This window comes from Bipolaris maydis (assembly GCF_028858645.1).
Source record: "Bipolaris maydis strain C4 unplaced genomic scaffold PSV08scaffold_12, whole genome shotgun sequence".
In the NCBI taxonomy this organism is placed as follows: Eukaryota; Fungi; Ascomycota; class Dothideomycetes; order Pleosporales; family Pleosporaceae; genus Bipolaris; species Bipolaris maydis.
In genome coordinates, this window is record NW_027093868.1 from 749,942 (window position 1) to 766,662 (window position 16,721).

Here is a 16,721-nt window from a genome sequence, read left to right on the forward strand (position 1 = left end):
CTCGGTGTGACTTCATCGCAGACAGACCGAGAGACGTGTGACGCGCTCAGCAGAGGGGCGCGTCGTCTGAAGAGCATGGCACTCCATGGTAGTGCTCTAGCTAGGCACCAATGTTGTGTGTATGTGTTCGATAGGCTGATTCGGCAGCAGTGGCTGAGAAAACATGTCTGTTGCCTTGCTAGAGCGACGGGACCCTGTTCGCGAATGTTGGTTGGCTAGCGCGCCACCTGTCTTGAGGATGGCCCTCTCCGCCAAGATATCCGACCCAGCCACCACGACAACACAAAACCAACCTACACCAGACTACGCCACCATGTCGCTCGAGAATCTATTGCCTCTGGGTGAGAATATGCCACTAGGTCTACCTGTCAGGCGCTGACTGCCGCAGAACTCATCGACAAATGCGTTGGTTCGCAGATCTGGGTCATTATGAATGGCGGAAAAGGTGTGCTTGGATGCCAGAGACGAGAGCGAAGAGACTGACAAGAGGCAGAATTCACGGGTAAACTGGTTGGATTTGACGACTACGTCAGTAAGTAGGCGGCCGATGACTTGTCTGCGCATTTCTAACATGGCATAGACATGGTGCTGGAGAACGTGACTGAGATGTGCGTGGCTACGCCGACTTGTCTAGACATGATGGTCGTGTGCTGATGTGGACTGCCAGCGACCCGGCCGAGGGAAATGTGCAGCTACCCAAGATCCTGCTCAACGGCAACAACATCTGCATGGTACGAAACAAGCGTAGCCAGGATGTCCCATGCTAACTGTGATAGATGGTTCCCGGAGGAGATGGCCAAACAGTGCTAGAGGAGGAGTAATGGCACAGGCAACAGCAGCATGGACAAGCGCCGCAGAATGCGATGATGGCCGGGTTTGGGGCTCACATGATGGCAAACGGCTTCATCGCGGTCTCTTCCATCAGTGTGTTGTACTCGCCATGGCGCCTGTCATTCACGGCTAACCATGCCGACGGGTGCGACTGGTCCGGAGCCATGTGCCGCCAGCATCGAAGGCAGCCCATGGGAGGCTACGCAGAGAGTAGTGCATTTTGGCCGTTTCAGTTCACGTGGCTTTTGGGTTTGGTAGCGTGCATAGATGTATGTATGGATGTATGGGATACACATGTATGCGTGTATGGTTCATGAATCAGCAATTGTCCCTCTCTGTGTGGGCACGTGACGGCGGCAAAAGGTGAGGTGAGGTGAGTGCAGCAGCAGCAGCAACGCAACGCAACGCAGCGCAATGCGTCTGCAAGGCACCGGCGGCGGCCACAAGTACCGCACCCCTCAACGGCGGGCGGAGACAAGGGCGAGTGGCTGCGATGTCGACGGTGGAACAGATCCAAGGCGAGGCCGATGACATCGGTCAGGGTCCAACGTGATACGCTCACTCTGGCCCGGTTTCTGCTCCGTGATGCACAAGTCAAGGGCACATGCACCCTACACCACGCACCCACCCGATACAAGCATTGTGCAGCGACTGCAGCTGGTCAAGGCCTCCCACTTGGGCGCATGTACTAGGTGACGGTTGAAGGCCAGCTTAGGACGAATCCAGCCAAGTGAGAGAAGCGTTCCGCTCCGCCTTGGGCGTGAGAATGGCATTGCCGGCGAGCAGTGTCCAATGGCACGGCTGGCAGGCGACGGTGGATAGTCGCTGGGCGGAGCAGGGTGCCGAGAGCTCCTCTCCGCCCCTGGCCTGGCGCGCTGATCGTCACGAGAACTAGCTGCAACGGTCCAGGCAGCGCAATCGCCTACATATCGAGTCGCATCATGGCCAGAGACAGTGGCCTGAGAAAAGCAGAGACAGAGATGTCTACCGTCTGCCATCGCCGATGCAGCCCGGCCTAAGCTCGCTGCATCTGCTCGTGTCTGCCCACCCCTCCCCCCCTTCCCCCCGCGACCAGCGCCCCCATCCAGCGTCCAGGGCTGCGTCGCATCGCAGATCTGCTTGCTTGCTACTAGCACTACGGTGCCTGTGGCGGCTTGACTGCTGGGGGAACAGGCAGGCCAGGCAGCCAGGCAGGCCGTGTTGTCGCAAGATGAGCCCGCCAGAGCCAGTGCTGCTTGCTTGCCGACGGCTGGCAAATCAGCGGCGGCGGCGGCGGCGGCCGTGGGTAGGCGACTGCGGCTGGTGGGTGGTGCCGATGCACAGGTAGACGTAGCAGGCCGTGTACTAGGACCAAGATGAGAGATGCCCAGGCTGGCCACAGACAGACATGTACCGGCCGACGTCACTCAGCCACCCACGGCTGGAGTCGAGCAGCGACTGCATGCTTCCTGGGTGCAGGCAGCAAGCAGCAAGCAGCAGGCAGCGCCGCCTCGTGGGCGGGCAGGGAGGCGTGCAGCGTGGATGATGGGGTCGCCTGGGAGGGGGCCAGCGTGGATGGATGCGATGATGCCGGGCTCCCGCAAACCGGGCCTATTCCAATGTATCGGCGCTTCGTTGATGGGCAATGGTTCTGGCCTGCCATGTTTTGTACCCTTTGCACCGTCAGCTATACGCGCTGCAGCCTCCCAGGGCACGTCATAGGCGCACCCGATATCCCGCAAGCAGCCAGCTCTGCGCCTGCCAGCCTGGCGCGTGCGTTGCCGCTGCTGCTCTTGCAGCTGCCCTGGCGTGCCCTCGCTGCGCGCAGAACCGGAGAGAGGGCGACAGAACGCGCTCGCTGCCTCTGCACTGCATCCCCTGTCCGGGCCTGCTGTCGAGCCCGCCGATCGCCTGCTCTGATCTCGACCGTCTGACGACCCTATCGCTGCCCGGGCTGCACCCTTCTTCCCGCTCCATTTTCCTGCCCTCCTAAGCTCTCCCATGTCGTTTGCTGCTGCTAATATTGCTGCTGCCGCTGCCGCTGCCACTACCACCACCACTACCACCACCAACAATCCCATCATCGTCGTCATCACTAACACCTCGTCCACCTCGCCCACCCCCTCTCCCGTCTCCACCCTCTTCCTCCCACACCTCATCCGCATCCTCAACTACCACCACCCGCGCCAGCACCAACCGCACTCACCCGCCGCACCTGTAGCCCTCTTGCCTCCACCCCCCGTCCCATCACAATTGCCCTCCATGATTGCGCCCGGCCTGGTCTGCTAGCCTCGTCCCACTCAATTGGGCCTTGCACCGCTCTCACCCGGAGCTGCCCACGCTCACCGCAACCCGGGTCCTCTGCGTCTCTGGTTCGCGTCGCATCCAAGCAAGGCTCTGGACGCGCCAAATGAGCCCCGGCCGTTTACTGACTCTCGTCGGCCGCTGTTCTGGCCGTGCCTATACTAGGCTGCGTCCGCTCCCCTCCTTGACGGTAGCCGAGACTCGACCTGCCGCCATCACAACATAATTACAGAATTCGACTGCATCGGTCCGGGACCCACCTACCCCAAACCAACGTCGCGTTCCACCGCCCAGGCATGCGCCATAGTCGTTGACTGCTGCTTCCTTCACTTGCTCTTCTCTGCGCCTCTGCGCCCTGCAACACTTTGACCCTAACCTCGATTTTCCTTGCCAGTCGATCCGCCGCACTCGCCCCGCCGCCGCACCAATCACGCTGGCTCAAGCAACACTCGGGCATTTCCTTTTTCATCCCTGTACACTAGTCTCGCCATACTCGACCTCTATCGATCTCGCTCGATCCTCAATACCATTGCCACTAGTCGCCTAATCCTGCAGGCTTATCCAACCTTTTTGAACACCACGTCTCTCCACACTCGGTCGCTACACTACATTTACCTACGCGGTCGCGCCCACGCCTTCCTACATGAGCGACTTGAAAGACCGTTTGGCGCGATTGGGTCTGTCCCAGTACCACCAAGTGTTCGTGGCCGAAGGCTTTGACTCCTGGGAGACAGTGCTCGACATTACAGAATCCGACCTGTGCGTTTACCCTCCACCTGCTTACTCCCTCGACAGACCCTTGCTTACAACGCCGCAGGAGCTCCCTCAACGTAAAACTTGGTCATCGACGGGTATGTATATACATCATCCGCATTGCTCTCTCATGTTCAGTAGTCGTTAATATTTTTCTTCTAAAAAAAAGAAACTACAACGGGCCATTGCCGAATCGCGCGGACAGTCATCCGAGAAGCCACTTCCTATTAATCTTCCCCGAGCGGGAAGCACCGCAGGCTCGTATCGAAGTGACGATTCAGGGCCTGAAAGCAAAACCAAGCAACCAGAGTCAAGCAATGCTTCTTCTGGTGTAACAGGTGCCAAGCGGAAATACCGACGACATCCAAAGGTTTGTTTGAAACTTCTACAATGTAAACCAGCTGTGCACTCTCCTAACTTTATACAGCCCGATGAGCATGCTCCAGAACGCCCGCCATCTGCTTATGTCATTTTCTCGAATCGTGAGTATCACATCTCAACACACTGTGACTATGGCTAACCCAATTACAGAGGTGAGGGAATCCCTAAAGGGACAAGATCTATCCTTCACCGAAATTGCCAAGGTGGTTGGAGAGAAATGGCAAGTCCTACCCGCGGAAGAGCGCGAAGGCTGTGAACGACAAGCCAATGGCGCCAAGGAAAAGTACTATGCGGAATTGACCGAATACAAGAAAACACCGCAATATGAAGCCTACCAGAAGTATCTTGAAGATTTCAAAGCAAAGCACTCCGTTCCAACAAAAGGTATAACACTTGCGCCATATACTCGAGACTATGGAGTATTAACATATACAGAAGGCAAGCGTTCAAAACTGGATACAGAGACAAGCACCTCAACCCGGGCTGGTAGCAATGAGCAAAATGACCAAGCAGCAAACAGAAGATCAAGTTTCACACAGCCAGATGGCAATATGCTCGCGCAACAAAAGTCGGAATCCAACCAACCCCCTGGCCCTTCGCGTCTTCCTGCAGGTCCTACCTATACTTCTAAGCCCACATCGCCGACCAATCGCTCGCTCTCTGGTTTGAATTCTCCCCGATCAGGGGAGCAGTTCTCGCCAATTTCCGCCTCTCCGCGTTCCGCAGTCATAGCAAGAGACGGCATCTTTGAGCCAGCTGCGACCAGTTCCGTACGGGATACCAGGGTTCCGTTCGACTCGAATTCATACCAACAGTCTGCATTCAATCAGGACAACAGCCATCAATCTTCATCAACGCCACCACCACCCTCGTATACATACACATCTCGTTATCAAGCGCCAGCAGATTTCCCCTCTCGCCGAGCACCGCGAGACACCACTCGTCTTCCACGCCTCAGTCACGAGGACACGACTTTGTCCTCGGAGAGTAGTCACAGTGGCCAAGGGGTGCTCACACCGAGCTATCCTGAACAGGCCCTACCTGCCGATCCTAGCAAGACAATGCGTATGCTTCCCCAGCCAATCCCAAGCATAGGACCATCGCCTTCGCCACTAGACCGGCCCATGACACATATGGCGGCGTCGCATTACCCGCATCACTCGCATGACTACCGCACACAGGGTCCACTAGCGGTCCTAGTAAGAGCAGGAGAGTTGGCGGCGAGGGTAGCGGACGAGGATGCGGCGGTCAACGCGGGCTCGCCTTGATTGTTAGTTTGACGACCACGCCACAGTATACACGACACACACTATGGGTTATTTAGTGCCTCAACCAGTAGGCACTGCATGGCCTGCTGAATTGAGATTTGCAACAGTTCGCGTAGTCGGTCACGTTGGGAGTTATTTAGGCCCATGGCACACTGGCCAAGTAACCATTAGCGGAGACGCTTTACGTTTTCATACTTTATGTTATTTGATATTACAAGAAGATACCCCTGACGCAATAAGTTGGCTTTCTGGACACTCAGTAAGCATACGGGGAAAAGGAAGATTTATCTCGCGTGTAAAGGGTAAGATTTTGGACCGATGGGCCGGTTTAGAAGAGGAGAGGATGGGGCACATGTGAAGGGATGTCGCCTCAAGGCAGTCATTTTGGTCATGCTAGCGCCCCAGGAGTTTTGAATTTGACGAAATATACCACGACGGAAAAGGGACCCGCGGCGCAGTTAGCTCTGTCTGTAGTTGGTGGATCGCGCAGAGTTTGTACATAGTATGTACGCAGCCATGAAATGTACATGTACATACATCGATGGTTTTACCCGAATCATTGGCACGACGCAACAGATTGGCTGAGAGAGTCCCATGTACGTACGTACGTGTAATAAGCCGTGCTTGGAAAAAAAGGGCCTTTGGTAAGCGTGCCACATGGCGTGACAAATGAAGGCTGGCAATAGATTGGCTTATGCAGTCGACTAGCTTGCCACTGGGGACCCGGCCCAGATAGAGCGGATCTTGATGGATAGTTTAGCCTGTGGTGGTGCCAACACGGAGACTGGACTTGCGCATGTTTCGGGCATGAGAATAGCATGGCAAATTAGGCGGATTTCACATGTTTGCTAGGCCAGCCAGCATGGGAGATTTGACATGCCGATCGTGGATCGATTATCAGGATTCTGTCTGTGCGTCACGTGAAGTCGCGGGTCCAGAGGTAGTCGGGAACCAGTATCATTAGTCGGTACCCTTTCATGTCGAGCACATGTGGTCGCAACGATCGACAAGGCGCCATCGAGTCGGTCGCTAGATGATGTTCCCCTCCCCCCTTCCCACCCTCCCCACTCACACCAGAAGCTTCGGCACAGCAAAAGACCCTCGCTGGCCCCTCTTTTCAACCCCAGGCGTCAAATGATATCTATCCTGGATCGCGTCGCGTGCGGGCCCATCTGATGCTGGCACTGGTTCCCGCCCAGGGCGCGATGCCATGCATGCGGGGGATCATGGCCAAATTGCTTTGCCCATTGACCTACCACAGCCGCTGGGGGGGAATTCCTCAGCTGATTGCAGCATTAGCATGAGGCCTAGGATGCTGAAGATGGACATTCCCCATGCTGATTGGGATCTGGCCGCGCTCAAGCCTGTGCATGGATGGTTCTGGACCAGGATACATGCAGGCTTGTGGAGCAATGTCATGTCGTTGTGTCAATCAATACCCAAGGACAATCCCAGCGAATAGAGTGCCTCTCAGCACACCCATTGCTGGCTAATCGTATGGCGCGAAAATCCTTCCGAACCAGGGTTTCGACCAGCAGCAGCTAAGGAGAGATACAGAATGTCCACACTTTGGTAGCCGTGCAACGTTCATGCGGCTTCACTGAGGGTCCACTGTACAGGTTCCGTGTCCCTGGCTTCCGCGGAGCGTCAGCCTCCTGCTCGGCACCCGGCATTCGAGGTTAGTCTTAGTCTACTTTACACAGCAGCGACGGCTCATGCACCCCAATGTCGTATTCTTTTCCATAAAGTCAAGGCTATCATATCAGTCCACCAATCAGTCAGAGGCGACCTAAGTTGTCCGTTTTCTTGTCTCTAGCTTCCTACTTTAACTCCCATGTACTTCAAACCACTCCATCTATAGCCAATGGGAAAGAACAGCCACTGGATTTCGTAATCGTACTTCTTCTGGTAATGTAGTACTATTGGGCATGGTTGTGGCACAACAAAGCCATGGCTCACACTGTTGAGTAATCAAGACAGCAAACCCACAATCACACCACACTCACTAAATCACGCTTCCCATCGTGACGGCCGTCTCGCCTCTCGAATCGAGTTGCCCAAATCATGCTCTCGTTTCTATCTTTGACATTCGATGTGCGCCCACTCCCTTTGGAAATATGTGCTGTCAGGCGTCGCACGACTAAAAGCTAGCCAATCACAGCCATCTCCATGTCCTTTGCACGCTAGCCATCATCCTGGCTCAAGCGTCACAGCTTCAATCCTATTGTCAATACTCTAATCAATCATCTGAGCACGTCGTAGGCCTTGCAGATACGCCTCACTTTGCCAGGATCTCAGCTGCAATCGCCATACCACCTTTGTTATCCACGGCACCTGTCAACCGCTTAGGAATGCGCGAATCAAGGGCTTGACTACTAGATCTGTGAGTATGTATGTGAAGAATTCGTCCAAGCCACACTGATTTATTGCGATTGGTAGTCCTGGCAATTTCTCTTTGTGTCACATGACACATTGTACCACAGAGGTCTAGACCGGTATCGAAGCGCCCGCGGCCTTGAACGCTGCAAGGCGACGGCACCTAGCACAACGCCTTGATTTCCCACTACAGTCTCGTGCATGTCCAAGACTCCGCTCCGCTGCCCAGAACTTCAACAGGGAGCGCTTCAGCATGTCTACCAATCCCGCCCCATCCGAGCCGGTGGCGTCTCCAGGTGATTCCGCTGTAGACGCTGATACCAGCCATGCGTCCATGGCCGCTACAAACGTCACAGTACCGCACTCAGCACGGCGGTACCTATGTCTTAAACGCTTGGAGAAACTAGATCTACCTTACCATCCCTTGTACGAAAATGCGGCGTCAGACCACAGGACGAGTTTGGTTGAATTTCTCAACAGTCTCTTTACTGAAATCGACCAAGTTGATTTTGACAAAGATCCGAAAGAATGCGGAATCTGGAGTCCCCAGAATGGAAGTGTGCTGATGCCTCCACTAAACGCAACTGGAGATAACAAGGAACTTCCAGCTCCCATCTCAGTCAAGAAACGCATCCTTACAATCAATCAAGAGCGCTGGCTAGCCAGAACATCCATCCACAGTGATTCGCATGTCAAGTTTTCCGAACTGGCGCACTTGCTTGCACGAGAACACAGTCGCAACGAATGTGTTTATACGCCCAGTGTCTTCGATGCTGTTGAGCTTCTGACATGGGATCGGGAAGACTTGCTAACTGCTTTGCGTGCATCAAAGTATCGAGAAAGCATACATAATGTAGAGATGTCTAGTAAGTTACATCTAGCAGTAGGGCGTATAGGCTTTGCTGGCCTTGCTGCCAACCTACTGGACCTGCGTGTCGTCACCAGAGCTTTGCTAACACAGTACAGTCTTCCAGATGTTTCACGAAATGCCAAAAGTCGCTGGTCGTGATCTTTTACAAGACCGTGTCTTCCATGTGCTAGTTGTCACTACACAAACCAATCATGCTGAGAGTCCTTCTGAGCTCGCTCGATCTTCGACTGTCCAGCTGCCAATTGACTTTGAGTCCTTCGACGATAGCACCATTGTGCAAAGAAGCCATGTGAAGAAAACAGGGTCATCGAGAACCTACCAGATTCTAGAGGGACATGAGAAATTTGATTCAAAGCATCCTGACAAGCGGTTGCCGCATCAAGGAAAGAAGTTGACAGAGGGCAAGTATGCTTCGCTGGAACGGCTGACTTCGGCACCAAGGGGGCCACAATCTGATGTTGGTAGCCTTGGTGATCATCGTTGGGACATGGTAGGTTTCACAAACAAACTTGGTGCAAACATTGTGCTAACTCGGCACAGATGACTTTGAGTACAGCTGGGGGTCTGACACGCATCGCGCCGAAAAGTGTGCAGGAGAAAGAGACTCTAGTGGCGACTGCAAAAGACGTAGAGTATGTTCTAGCATACATTGCTGAGCAGCGGCGCTAGAGGTGCGGCTGAGGGATGGGGGCTGTAAGTATTAATGGTAGTGCCAAAAGCGGCAAGGCTGAGGCCGAGCGAACCACAAGTCGTGGCCGCGACACCATGCCACTTTGCATACATTTTGACTCTAGTAGGCGGCCCTGCGCCTCATGCATACGAAGCACGGATTTAGAGAGCCTGCCGCTTTGCTTTCTTGTATCTACCCGACTCATTAATGCTATCTCATCGTTGTTCCACTGTCTTTGTGATCCATTGCTAGTACCTCCCCTGTGCTCCTTTGTGTACTACACTTGTCGTGAGCTTAATCATACACGCAGACCCCTCAGCTCTCATTGCAGCGCGCGATCTCGGTCAAGACAGCGCCATGCAGAACTACGGACAAGCACCAGGCTATCAACAGCCAGGAAGCGCAACGGGCTTCGCAGGCCAGCAGAGCGCGCCTCCGCCAGTACCGCCGCCCCCACCGGGCTATGGAGGTATGCACACGCAGACCGAAGCTTCCAAATACCTATAGCAAGAGCTAACACGTGCTCCCACAGCTTCGCAAGGATACCAGTCTGTTGCTCCCCAACCGCACGGTCAATGGATTCCCTCCACGCCCACGCCAACTCAGACGTCGAGCCCATGGAGCCAATCGCAACCTCAAACTATGGTGGGATACAATCCGGGCACATATGGAGCGATATCAGGCGCACAACGGCAATCATATGCTCAGCAACAAGATGTGCCTCCTCCTCCTCCCCCGAAACCATACGGCTTTGCGGCGGCAATGCAACGACAAGAGCAGCAGCAGCAGCAGCAGCAGCAAAATTGGGCCCAGCAGCCTCAGCAGCATGCCAACTTCACACCTCAACCCCAACAAGGAGGATATACCAATCCGGGTCCTCCGCAGCCGACATATCCCTATGTAGCTCCTCCGCCACCACATGCAGGAAGACCAAGTTCGATATATGGTGCAATTCAGACACCGTCAACCCCAAATGCTCCACCGGTGGCTTCTCAGCAAGCCCATGCAAATATCATTCCAAACGAACAGCAGCCAGCATATGCCCCACCATCTATGCATGGAACAAGCGTACAAGAGTACATGTCACCTAATGCCAATCTAACAAATAGTATTCATGGCCCTCTTCCGTCGAATGCCCCAACATGGCAGCAGGCACAACAACAACCGCTACAGGGGGACACAAGCCAGTTCACTTACACGAGGCCGGCTGCGGATCAGAATCCTTACGTGCAGGGAAACCAGAGTACACAGCCTTCATATCAAGCAGGGCAACCTCCGCCGCTTCCGCCGCGCGTTGGACAGCAGACGGGACAAGCTGTGCAAAATCAACAACCCCAGTACCATCACTACGGACATCAAGCACAGACGCAGTATCCACCGCAGACCCAGACACCTGTACAGTCGCAACAAACATCAACTCAGTTCCCATCACAGCAGCATGGCTACCAACAGCAATCATATCAAGGCCAAGCCGTCCCTGCTAGCCAGCAGCAGCAACAGTCATTTGCGCAGACACAGCATCCACAAAGTCAACATCAGCAGCAGCAGCAACCACAACCGCCGACGTACGGACAAACTTCTCACGACCAGCAGGCCAGTTCCTTCCCACAACAGACACAGCCTCAAAATCAGTGGCAGCCCCCACCACCTCCAGATCCAGCTTACAACCATCACGTTGCACAACCATCTTATGAAACTCCACAGATACCACAGCCAGCCCAAGCCCCAAATCTCAACCAGCAGTATCCTCATGTGCAAAACCAACCCGCTCAGGAGTCGACTTCATCCAGCCAAACTAACCCTGTCTCATCAAGCCCCTATGAATCACGTCCAAACAGTCAGCCAGTCTCGCCAATATCGAATCGACCCAGTCTCAGCTATCCCCCTGGGCAGAATCCGCGCTATAGCCGTGCCGACTCTATAAACTCCGTTGCTTTCGCCAAATATTGTGCCCAACGTGCTGAAAACAAAACGGCGTCTCCAAAACCTACTCTACAAAAGTTTTCAACGCCGCCTCCACCGCGTGACGACAAGTCAACATTCAGTGCATTGGCCGCTGGCGGCCCTTCGGATTGGGAGCACTTGGGTGGCAGTGAGGAGATTGATGACGAAGACCTTTTTCGTACGAAGCCGGAGAGAAAAGGAACTGAGATTTCCCAACCAGATAGCATTGAACTGCCAGCCCACGTTCCATCCCCTCCGTCAACGCACGGCTTTCCAAGTCCTGCAGTATACCCCACACACCCAGGATCAAGTGATTCAGTAGACAGATACATGCCTACACCTCCTTCCGTCGTGGCACATCCCAGCGAGCGACGTTCGCCAAGTTCCACACCAGAGGGTTTCGTCGTAGAAGATGCGATCGTGGCGCCGTTGAGAACTACCCCTAAACCCACAGAGAGTACACGGCATCCTCGAGATCGGTCCACAGGAGCATCATCGCCCTCGAATCAGCATACCCCAGTTCAATCAAGATTCTTGCACGAAGCGCACTCAAATGGTATGGCGAGCCCTGCTGGTCCCGGTTATGCCGCAGAACTCAAGGCAAAAGACGAGCTCATCGATCAATTGCGGGCAGAGCTGCAACAGCAGACTGATCAGCGCCGTACCGAGTCCGAGATGTTCAAGGCTGAAAGAGAGAAATTTGAATCTGAATTCGAGGCCGCAAACAGCCACGCAGCGGATGAGCGGGATGTTCTGTTAGCGCAACTTGAGAGCATGAGGTTGACAGCAGATCAAGCTAGTGCTAATTCTGAGGCCGTGGTTAAAGAGAAAGGTCTAACTATCGACAGACTGAAAGAAGACATGGAGGGGAAGGAGAATAACCTCGAAGAGCGTGACAACACCATTGCCGAGTTGAGACGCCAACTCGAAGACGAAAAGACGAAGGAGCTGCCGAAGCCAGCTGCAGCAGATCTCATTCCAGACCTTGATCCGTGGTATGTAGGCTCATTAGAGAGGTACATTGCTATGCTCCGTAGCGAGGCAATGGAGCCACAGGTCCAAGAAAAGATGAAGATATTCAAGACTTTTGTCAAAGCTGAGGCGGGTTTCAGAGGAATCTCACTTTTTGACGCCCTGCCTCAAGTGCCAACAGTTGAACCAGCGGCTTCGATACAACCTGAGCGAGATTCGGAACCCCACAGCAACTCAAATAGCTTTAATGCAAGACGGGATCTAAAAGTGCAAGTCCTGCCGGACACAGCGCAACATGATGACTATGATTATAGTCCAGGCGGAAGGCCCATCATATCGCGGAAACCAACATTACCTCTTATGGATATTCCGCAGATGCAGCCCCAAACTGCGCCTTCTGTGCAATCCACCACTATTCTGACCCCAACAAGCTCAATCGATGATGACATGAACAAAACACCGATTCAGTCTCATCCTGAAGAACCGTCACAATCACAATACAAAGCCTATGTGCCACCAATCAGAAACCCTGAAGACCCCCCGCCCTTGCGACATAGGCAAACGATGTCTTTCATGAACGTACCAAGCGGAGTTTCGTCATCAGGCCTTCACAAGGGTCATGATGAGATCTTCTTTGGAGCAGGTGAGCCGAATACTCATGCGAACAATCCTCCCCATGGTGAGAGCGATGATTCTATTCCCCCATTGAATATAAAGTCACAAGGCCAAACCTCAGTCACACCTCCGCACGAAAACGATCCCAACAAATACCTGGCCAGACTTCTGCCACGACAGCTTGAGGGTGGACCCAGCCGTCAAATCCAGAAGCTCAGAGCCAAACTATCAGATGTAGCAAACGGGCTTGTCAAGATGGAAGAGCTTATGGGTACATGGGAAAAGACAACATCTCTCAACCGGCGGAAAAATGACGATGCACGTCGGAAGCGCCAGGAAGAGAACGAGGAGCACAATGACGATCTCTTCAACAATGATGAAATCTCATATGCGGAAATGAAACAATTGGAAGAAGAATTCAAGAAGAAGGAGGTAGAGCTGAAGACACAAGAGGTGCAGGAGGAATACAAGAGCTACATGGAGACCGTGTTCAACCCAGTCTATAACGGGCTTCAAGCAGAAATCAGGCAGCTAATGAATCTATACGACGAGGCCCAGCATCTCCTCCAAACGTCCGTGTCCGGTATCAAGAGTCTCGAAGGCGGCGATCCCCCCAGCACTGAAGACTGTCTCGAGTTTCTAGAAGAAATATACAAACAAGCCGAAAAGCGGCACGAAGGCATCGTCCGCATCGTCGCCGAGCGCGACCGCCTTTACAAGAAAACCGAGGTCCAGCCCCTCTACGCCGCCGGCAAGATCAGCGCAATGAAAGACCTAGAAAAGCATTTCGAAGCCGCAGAGAAACAGGCTGTCCTTAATGCCGAACGCGAAAAGGAACGACGTATCAGCCATCTCGTCAGCTTCGTAGAAGACTTTGTCGTTGATGCCCTGAGCACCGAACACAACGAGATCGACAACATACTTGCTGCTATCAAGCGTCTGGATGACAGCACCGGCAACGCAGATACCCTTTCCCATGCGCACTCTGCCCTAGAAGCCCTCAAACACTCTTCCAAGGCACTACTTTCTCTCTTCAATGACCTCGAAATCGAACTTAACAGCGCCGCCGCAGACGCCGCCATCGCGCAGGCCGAAAGCGACAAGAGCGGTGCGGCGCGGGTGCGCGAGTTGCAGGCTGAGAAGAAGGAAGCAGAGAAGAAGTTGGTAGATGAGTATACGCGCAGAGTAGGGGTTTTGGAAAGTGATGAGGGGGCAATTAAGGAGTTGGTTGAAAGGAAAACGCTCAAGGAGAAGAAAGGGAATGGAGACGGTGGTAAGGAGGAGCGATTGCGTATGGCGCTTGAAGAGGCGAAGAGGAGGAATGGGCATGCTTGATTGAGATATTGAGGATTTGAAAATCAAATTGAGTCTAATGATGGGAAACATTTTGATATAAACAGCCGGAGGGTTGGGGGTGGAATGTTTCTTTTTTTTTTATTTCAAGCGCTCTTAAAATTCCTGCCATCTCCAACTATAATTTAGTAGCAGTTACTAATTACCCCCAAGAAATAATCAAATTCGATCCTAATCACGGACATTCTTCCTCGCCCGTCGTTGCCACGTGCAAATGCGTCCTCCGATCAATATCCAGCCTCTTCTGAAAATACTCTCCAACCGCAAACTCGCCACGCACGACGCCGTCTCGGCTGCTCAAATGCGGCAAAACACTCACGCGGGCATCCTCATTCGGGCTAAAGAAGAAGGGCATACTGTAGCGCTCCTCGCCGCCCATGTTGCGCACGCGATGCACAGTACTCTGCCAGGCACCGGCGGTGAGGAGCTTGAGGAAATCGGCAATGTTGACGACAAAGGCGTTGGGTTCGTGCTGCACGGGGACCCAGATGCCGTTTGGGTTCAAGACTTGGAGGGCTGGGTACGCAGTGCGGGACTGGCAGACGAGGGTGAAGAAGCAGAAATCCGTGTGTGCGCCTATGCCGACGTCGGCGGCGCTTTGCTGCGGGGGGTAGTGCACGGCGCGGACGTTTGTCAGGGGGTGCGTGGTGATGTTGTCAAAGTGCGTCTCCGGGAGGTCGAGGGCGAGGGCGAAGATGCCGAGGAGGCGTTTGCTGAAGGCGAACATGGCGCGGTAGTAGCGGTAGAGGGCTGGGCGCCAGAAGAGGGCCGACGGGTGCGTGGGCCATTGGTTGCGTGGGGTTTGGGCCGAGGGCGAAGGCGGAGAGGAGACGAGGGAGAGTTGCTCGGGGTCGGTGAAGTCTTCGCCCATGAGGAAGCCTTCTTTGAGATCTATATTGGGCAAGGAAAAGGGGGTTGTGAGGATCTGGTATGGGAAGAGCAAAGTGTGGGTGTGTGTGTATGCTTACCACCTCGTGTACTGGGATCTAGTTTTCCCTCCAGGAATGCCTCGTAGCCTCTGAACTTGTCCGTCTTTTGGTTGTGTGTTTCCATTTTGACGTCGGTGGGGAGGGCAAAGTATCTTTCCAGGGCGGCAAAAGTGTCTAGTAGCATTTCTTCGTCTACGCCATGGTTGACTGCGTAGAAGAAGCCAATGTCTCGACAAGCAGCGCCTACTTCCTTGGCCAACTCTTTTCTATCCTCAATCTTGTCCGAGTATATCCGCCCAAAGTCAATTTTGGGTAGTGTACTGAATGTCTCTTTTGCTGCGGATCCTTTGAGCACCCGCCGTCGACCCGGTACGCCGCCGTCATGGTAGTGAACCCAGGTTTCAGACTGCGTTTCTGTTGCTGTTGTAGTATTCGACATGGTTGCTTATGAATTTACAGTTCAAGATATCCCAAATCTGCTCCAAATACAGTATGATTCACGGATACAAGTGGTCGCGGCAAATGGAAACGTTTATACCATATGTACAAAGCAACAGACGGAAGGGACCGCAACCACATGCACTCTCCCCACCACCACCACTTACCATCACTATCATCATTATCTATCCCACCGGTTGCTGTAGTCATGAAGATCCCGCAGGTGCAGGATCAGAATTGCTGTATCAAGCCAATTGGGACAGACCACGTCGTGGGGCAAGGCGTAAGTATTGTGGCAAAAGCGAACCACACCTACATGAACTGTAAATCCCCACCCCTCAGGCCAGAGGACGGGTGGGACGTAATCCAAGACATTGTTACATAGACCGCCGCTGCATCTTTCGGAGAAGAGCGACTGGGTGGGCAGACATGCCCTTGCTTTCATGAATCCTGATCCTGATGCACGGGCGGAGGGGGTGTCTCGAGCAGGCATTGACCGATGGGCGGGTTGAATGTAAAGTGGGTGGTGTGGACAGTTGAGCTGCCAATGGCGGTATGCAAGCTGCTTCGCACACCGCGGAGAGGGTTGAAAGAGGCCAGAGCAGGTACGGGGAGGAAGGGCCCTTGAATAAAGTACTCGTCAGTGCTCTTAAGTGTATTTCTCATCTTGTAACTTGTGAATAGTGTCTTTGCACCGCTTCTTTCGAACGTGCTTTCGGGCGGACGCCGCCGTCTGCAGCCACGGCACTTTGCCGAAGAGACCCTTGCCCGAGTGCTTGGTCCTACCAGGTAATCTTTACGCCAATGACGAAACTTCCAGATTGGTACAGCATATCGTTGCCCATCGGAGTTGAGCGCGCTTGGACGGCTTTATTCGACTATACATATCCCGTGCAGGCACTAGCGCTCTGTAGAAGGGGGGTTACTGGTCCTGGCAGTTGTATGCGTACGACTCGGTAATTTATGACTGTATAATACGCATTGATACTATAAGTGGACAGATGGCATATTAACAAGACGATTCATTAATAACGCGG

The 16,721-nt window shown here is 53.7% G+C and overlaps 6 protein-coding genes across 6 annotated transcripts; 4 read left to right on the plus strand and 2 right to left on the minus strand.

Annotated features, from left to right (window-relative positions):
- Positions 1-267: 267 nt before the first annotated feature.
- PSV08DRAFT_323075 (LSM domain-containing protein) lies at positions 268-905 on the plus strand. Its single transcript, XM_014224418.1, has 6 exons — positions 268-341; positions 389-445; positions 494-532; positions 581-608; positions 668-731; positions 777-905. The coding sequence occupies exons 1-6, from the start codon at positions 314-316 to the stop codon at positions 819-821; spliced, it is 261 nt and encodes an 86-aa protein (XP_014079893.1). The 5' UTR covers positions 268-313; the 3' UTR covers positions 822-905.
- Positions 906-1,442: 537 nt separating this feature from the next.
- On the minus strand, positions 1,443-3,113 carry PSV08DRAFT_404216 (uncharacterized protein; the record flags this gene model as incomplete). Its single annotated transcript, XM_066093675.1, has 3 exons — positions 3,017-3,113; positions 2,250-2,869; positions 1,443-1,928 (listed from the first exon to the last, which is right to left on the minus strand). Exons 1-3 carry the CDS (start codon positions 3,072-3,074, stop codon positions 1,443-1,445), a joined length of 1,164 nt encoding a protein of 387 aa, XP_065948593.1. The 5' UTR covers positions 3,075-3,113.
- Positions 3,114-3,677: 564 nt separating this feature from the next.
- PSV08DRAFT_11123 (uncharacterized protein) lies at positions 3,678-5,710 on the plus strand. Its single transcript, XM_014224417.2, has 6 exons — positions 3,678-3,873; positions 3,932-3,965; positions 4,037-4,237; positions 4,295-4,349; positions 4,399-4,632; positions 4,684-5,710. Exons 1-6 carry the CDS (start codon positions 3,758-3,760, stop codon positions 5,514-5,516), a joined length of 1,473 nt encoding a protein of 490 aa, XP_014079892.1. The 5' UTR covers positions 3,678-3,757; the 3' UTR covers positions 5,517-5,710.
- A 2,333-nt stretch (positions 5,711-8,043) lies between these two features.
- Positions 8,044-9,664, plus strand: PSV08DRAFT_364767 (uncharacterized protein). Its single transcript, XM_014224416.2, has 3 exons — positions 8,044-8,758; positions 8,859-9,253; positions 9,304-9,664. The coding sequence occupies exons 1-3, from the start codon at positions 8,146-8,148 to the stop codon at positions 9,430-9,432; spliced, it is 1,137 nt and encodes a 378-aa protein (XP_014079891.2). The 5' UTR covers positions 8,044-8,145; the 3' UTR covers positions 9,433-9,664.
- A 126-nt stretch (positions 9,665-9,790) lies between these two features.
- On the plus strand, positions 9,791-14,530 carry PSV08DRAFT_207900 (uncharacterized protein; the record flags this gene model as incomplete). Its single annotated transcript, XM_014224415.1, has 4 exons — positions 9,791-9,902; positions 9,966-10,828; positions 10,886-11,856; positions 11,908-14,530. The coding sequence occupies 4 exons, from the start codon at positions 9,791-9,793 to the stop codon at positions 14,297-14,299; spliced, it is 4,338 nt and encodes a 1,445-aa protein (XP_014079890.1). The 3' UTR covers positions 14,300-14,530.
- Positions 14,493-15,894, minus strand: PSV08DRAFT_379412 (uncharacterized protein; the record flags this gene model as incomplete). Its single annotated transcript, XM_014224414.1, has 3 exons — positions 14,493-15,208; positions 15,286-15,660; positions 15,852-15,894. The coding sequence occupies 3 exons, from the start codon at positions 15,892-15,894 to the stop codon at positions 14,493-14,495; spliced, it is 1,134 nt and encodes a 377-aa protein (XP_014079889.1).
- Between the last annotated feature and the right edge of the window lie 827 nt (positions 15,895-16,721).

Excerpts from the sequence above, each read along its gene's own strand:
- PSV08DRAFT_323075 (XM_014224418.1), top strand. The coding sequence starts at position 314 with ATGTCGCTCGAGAATCTATTGCCTCTGG. Across the intron at positions 446-493 it reads CATTATGAATGGCGGAAAAG|AATTCACGGGTAAACTGGTT; the intron begins GTGTGCTTGGAT and ends GACAAGAGGCAG. Across the intron at positions 533-580 it reads TGGATTTGACGACTACGTCA|ACATGGTGCTGGAGAACGTG; the intron begins GTAAGTAGGCGG and ends AACATGGCATAG.
- PSV08DRAFT_11123 (XM_014224417.2), top strand. The coding sequence starts at position 3,758 with ATGAGCGACTTGAAAGACCGTTTGGCGCGATTGGGTCTGTCCCAGTAC. Across the intron at positions 3,966-4,036 it reads TAAAACTTGGTCATCGACGG|AAACTACAACGGGCCATTGC; the intron begins GTATGTATATAC and ends TCTAAAAAAAAG. Across the intron at positions 4,238-4,294 it reads AATACCGACGACATCCAAAG|CCCGATGAGCATGCTCCAGA; the intron begins GTTTGTTTGAAA and ends AACTTTATACAG.
- PSV08DRAFT_364767 (XM_014224416.2), top strand. The coding sequence starts at position 8,146 with ATGTCTACCAATCCCGCCCCATCCGAGCCGGTGGCGTCTCCAGGTGAT. Across the intron at positions 8,759-8,858 it reads ACATAATGTAGAGATGTCTA|TCTTCCAGATGTTTCACGAA; the intron begins GTAAGTTACATC and ends AACACAGTACAG. Across the intron at positions 9,254-9,303 it reads GTGATCATCGTTGGGACATG|ATGACTTTGAGTACAGCTGG; the intron begins GTAGGTTTCACA and ends AACTCGGCACAG.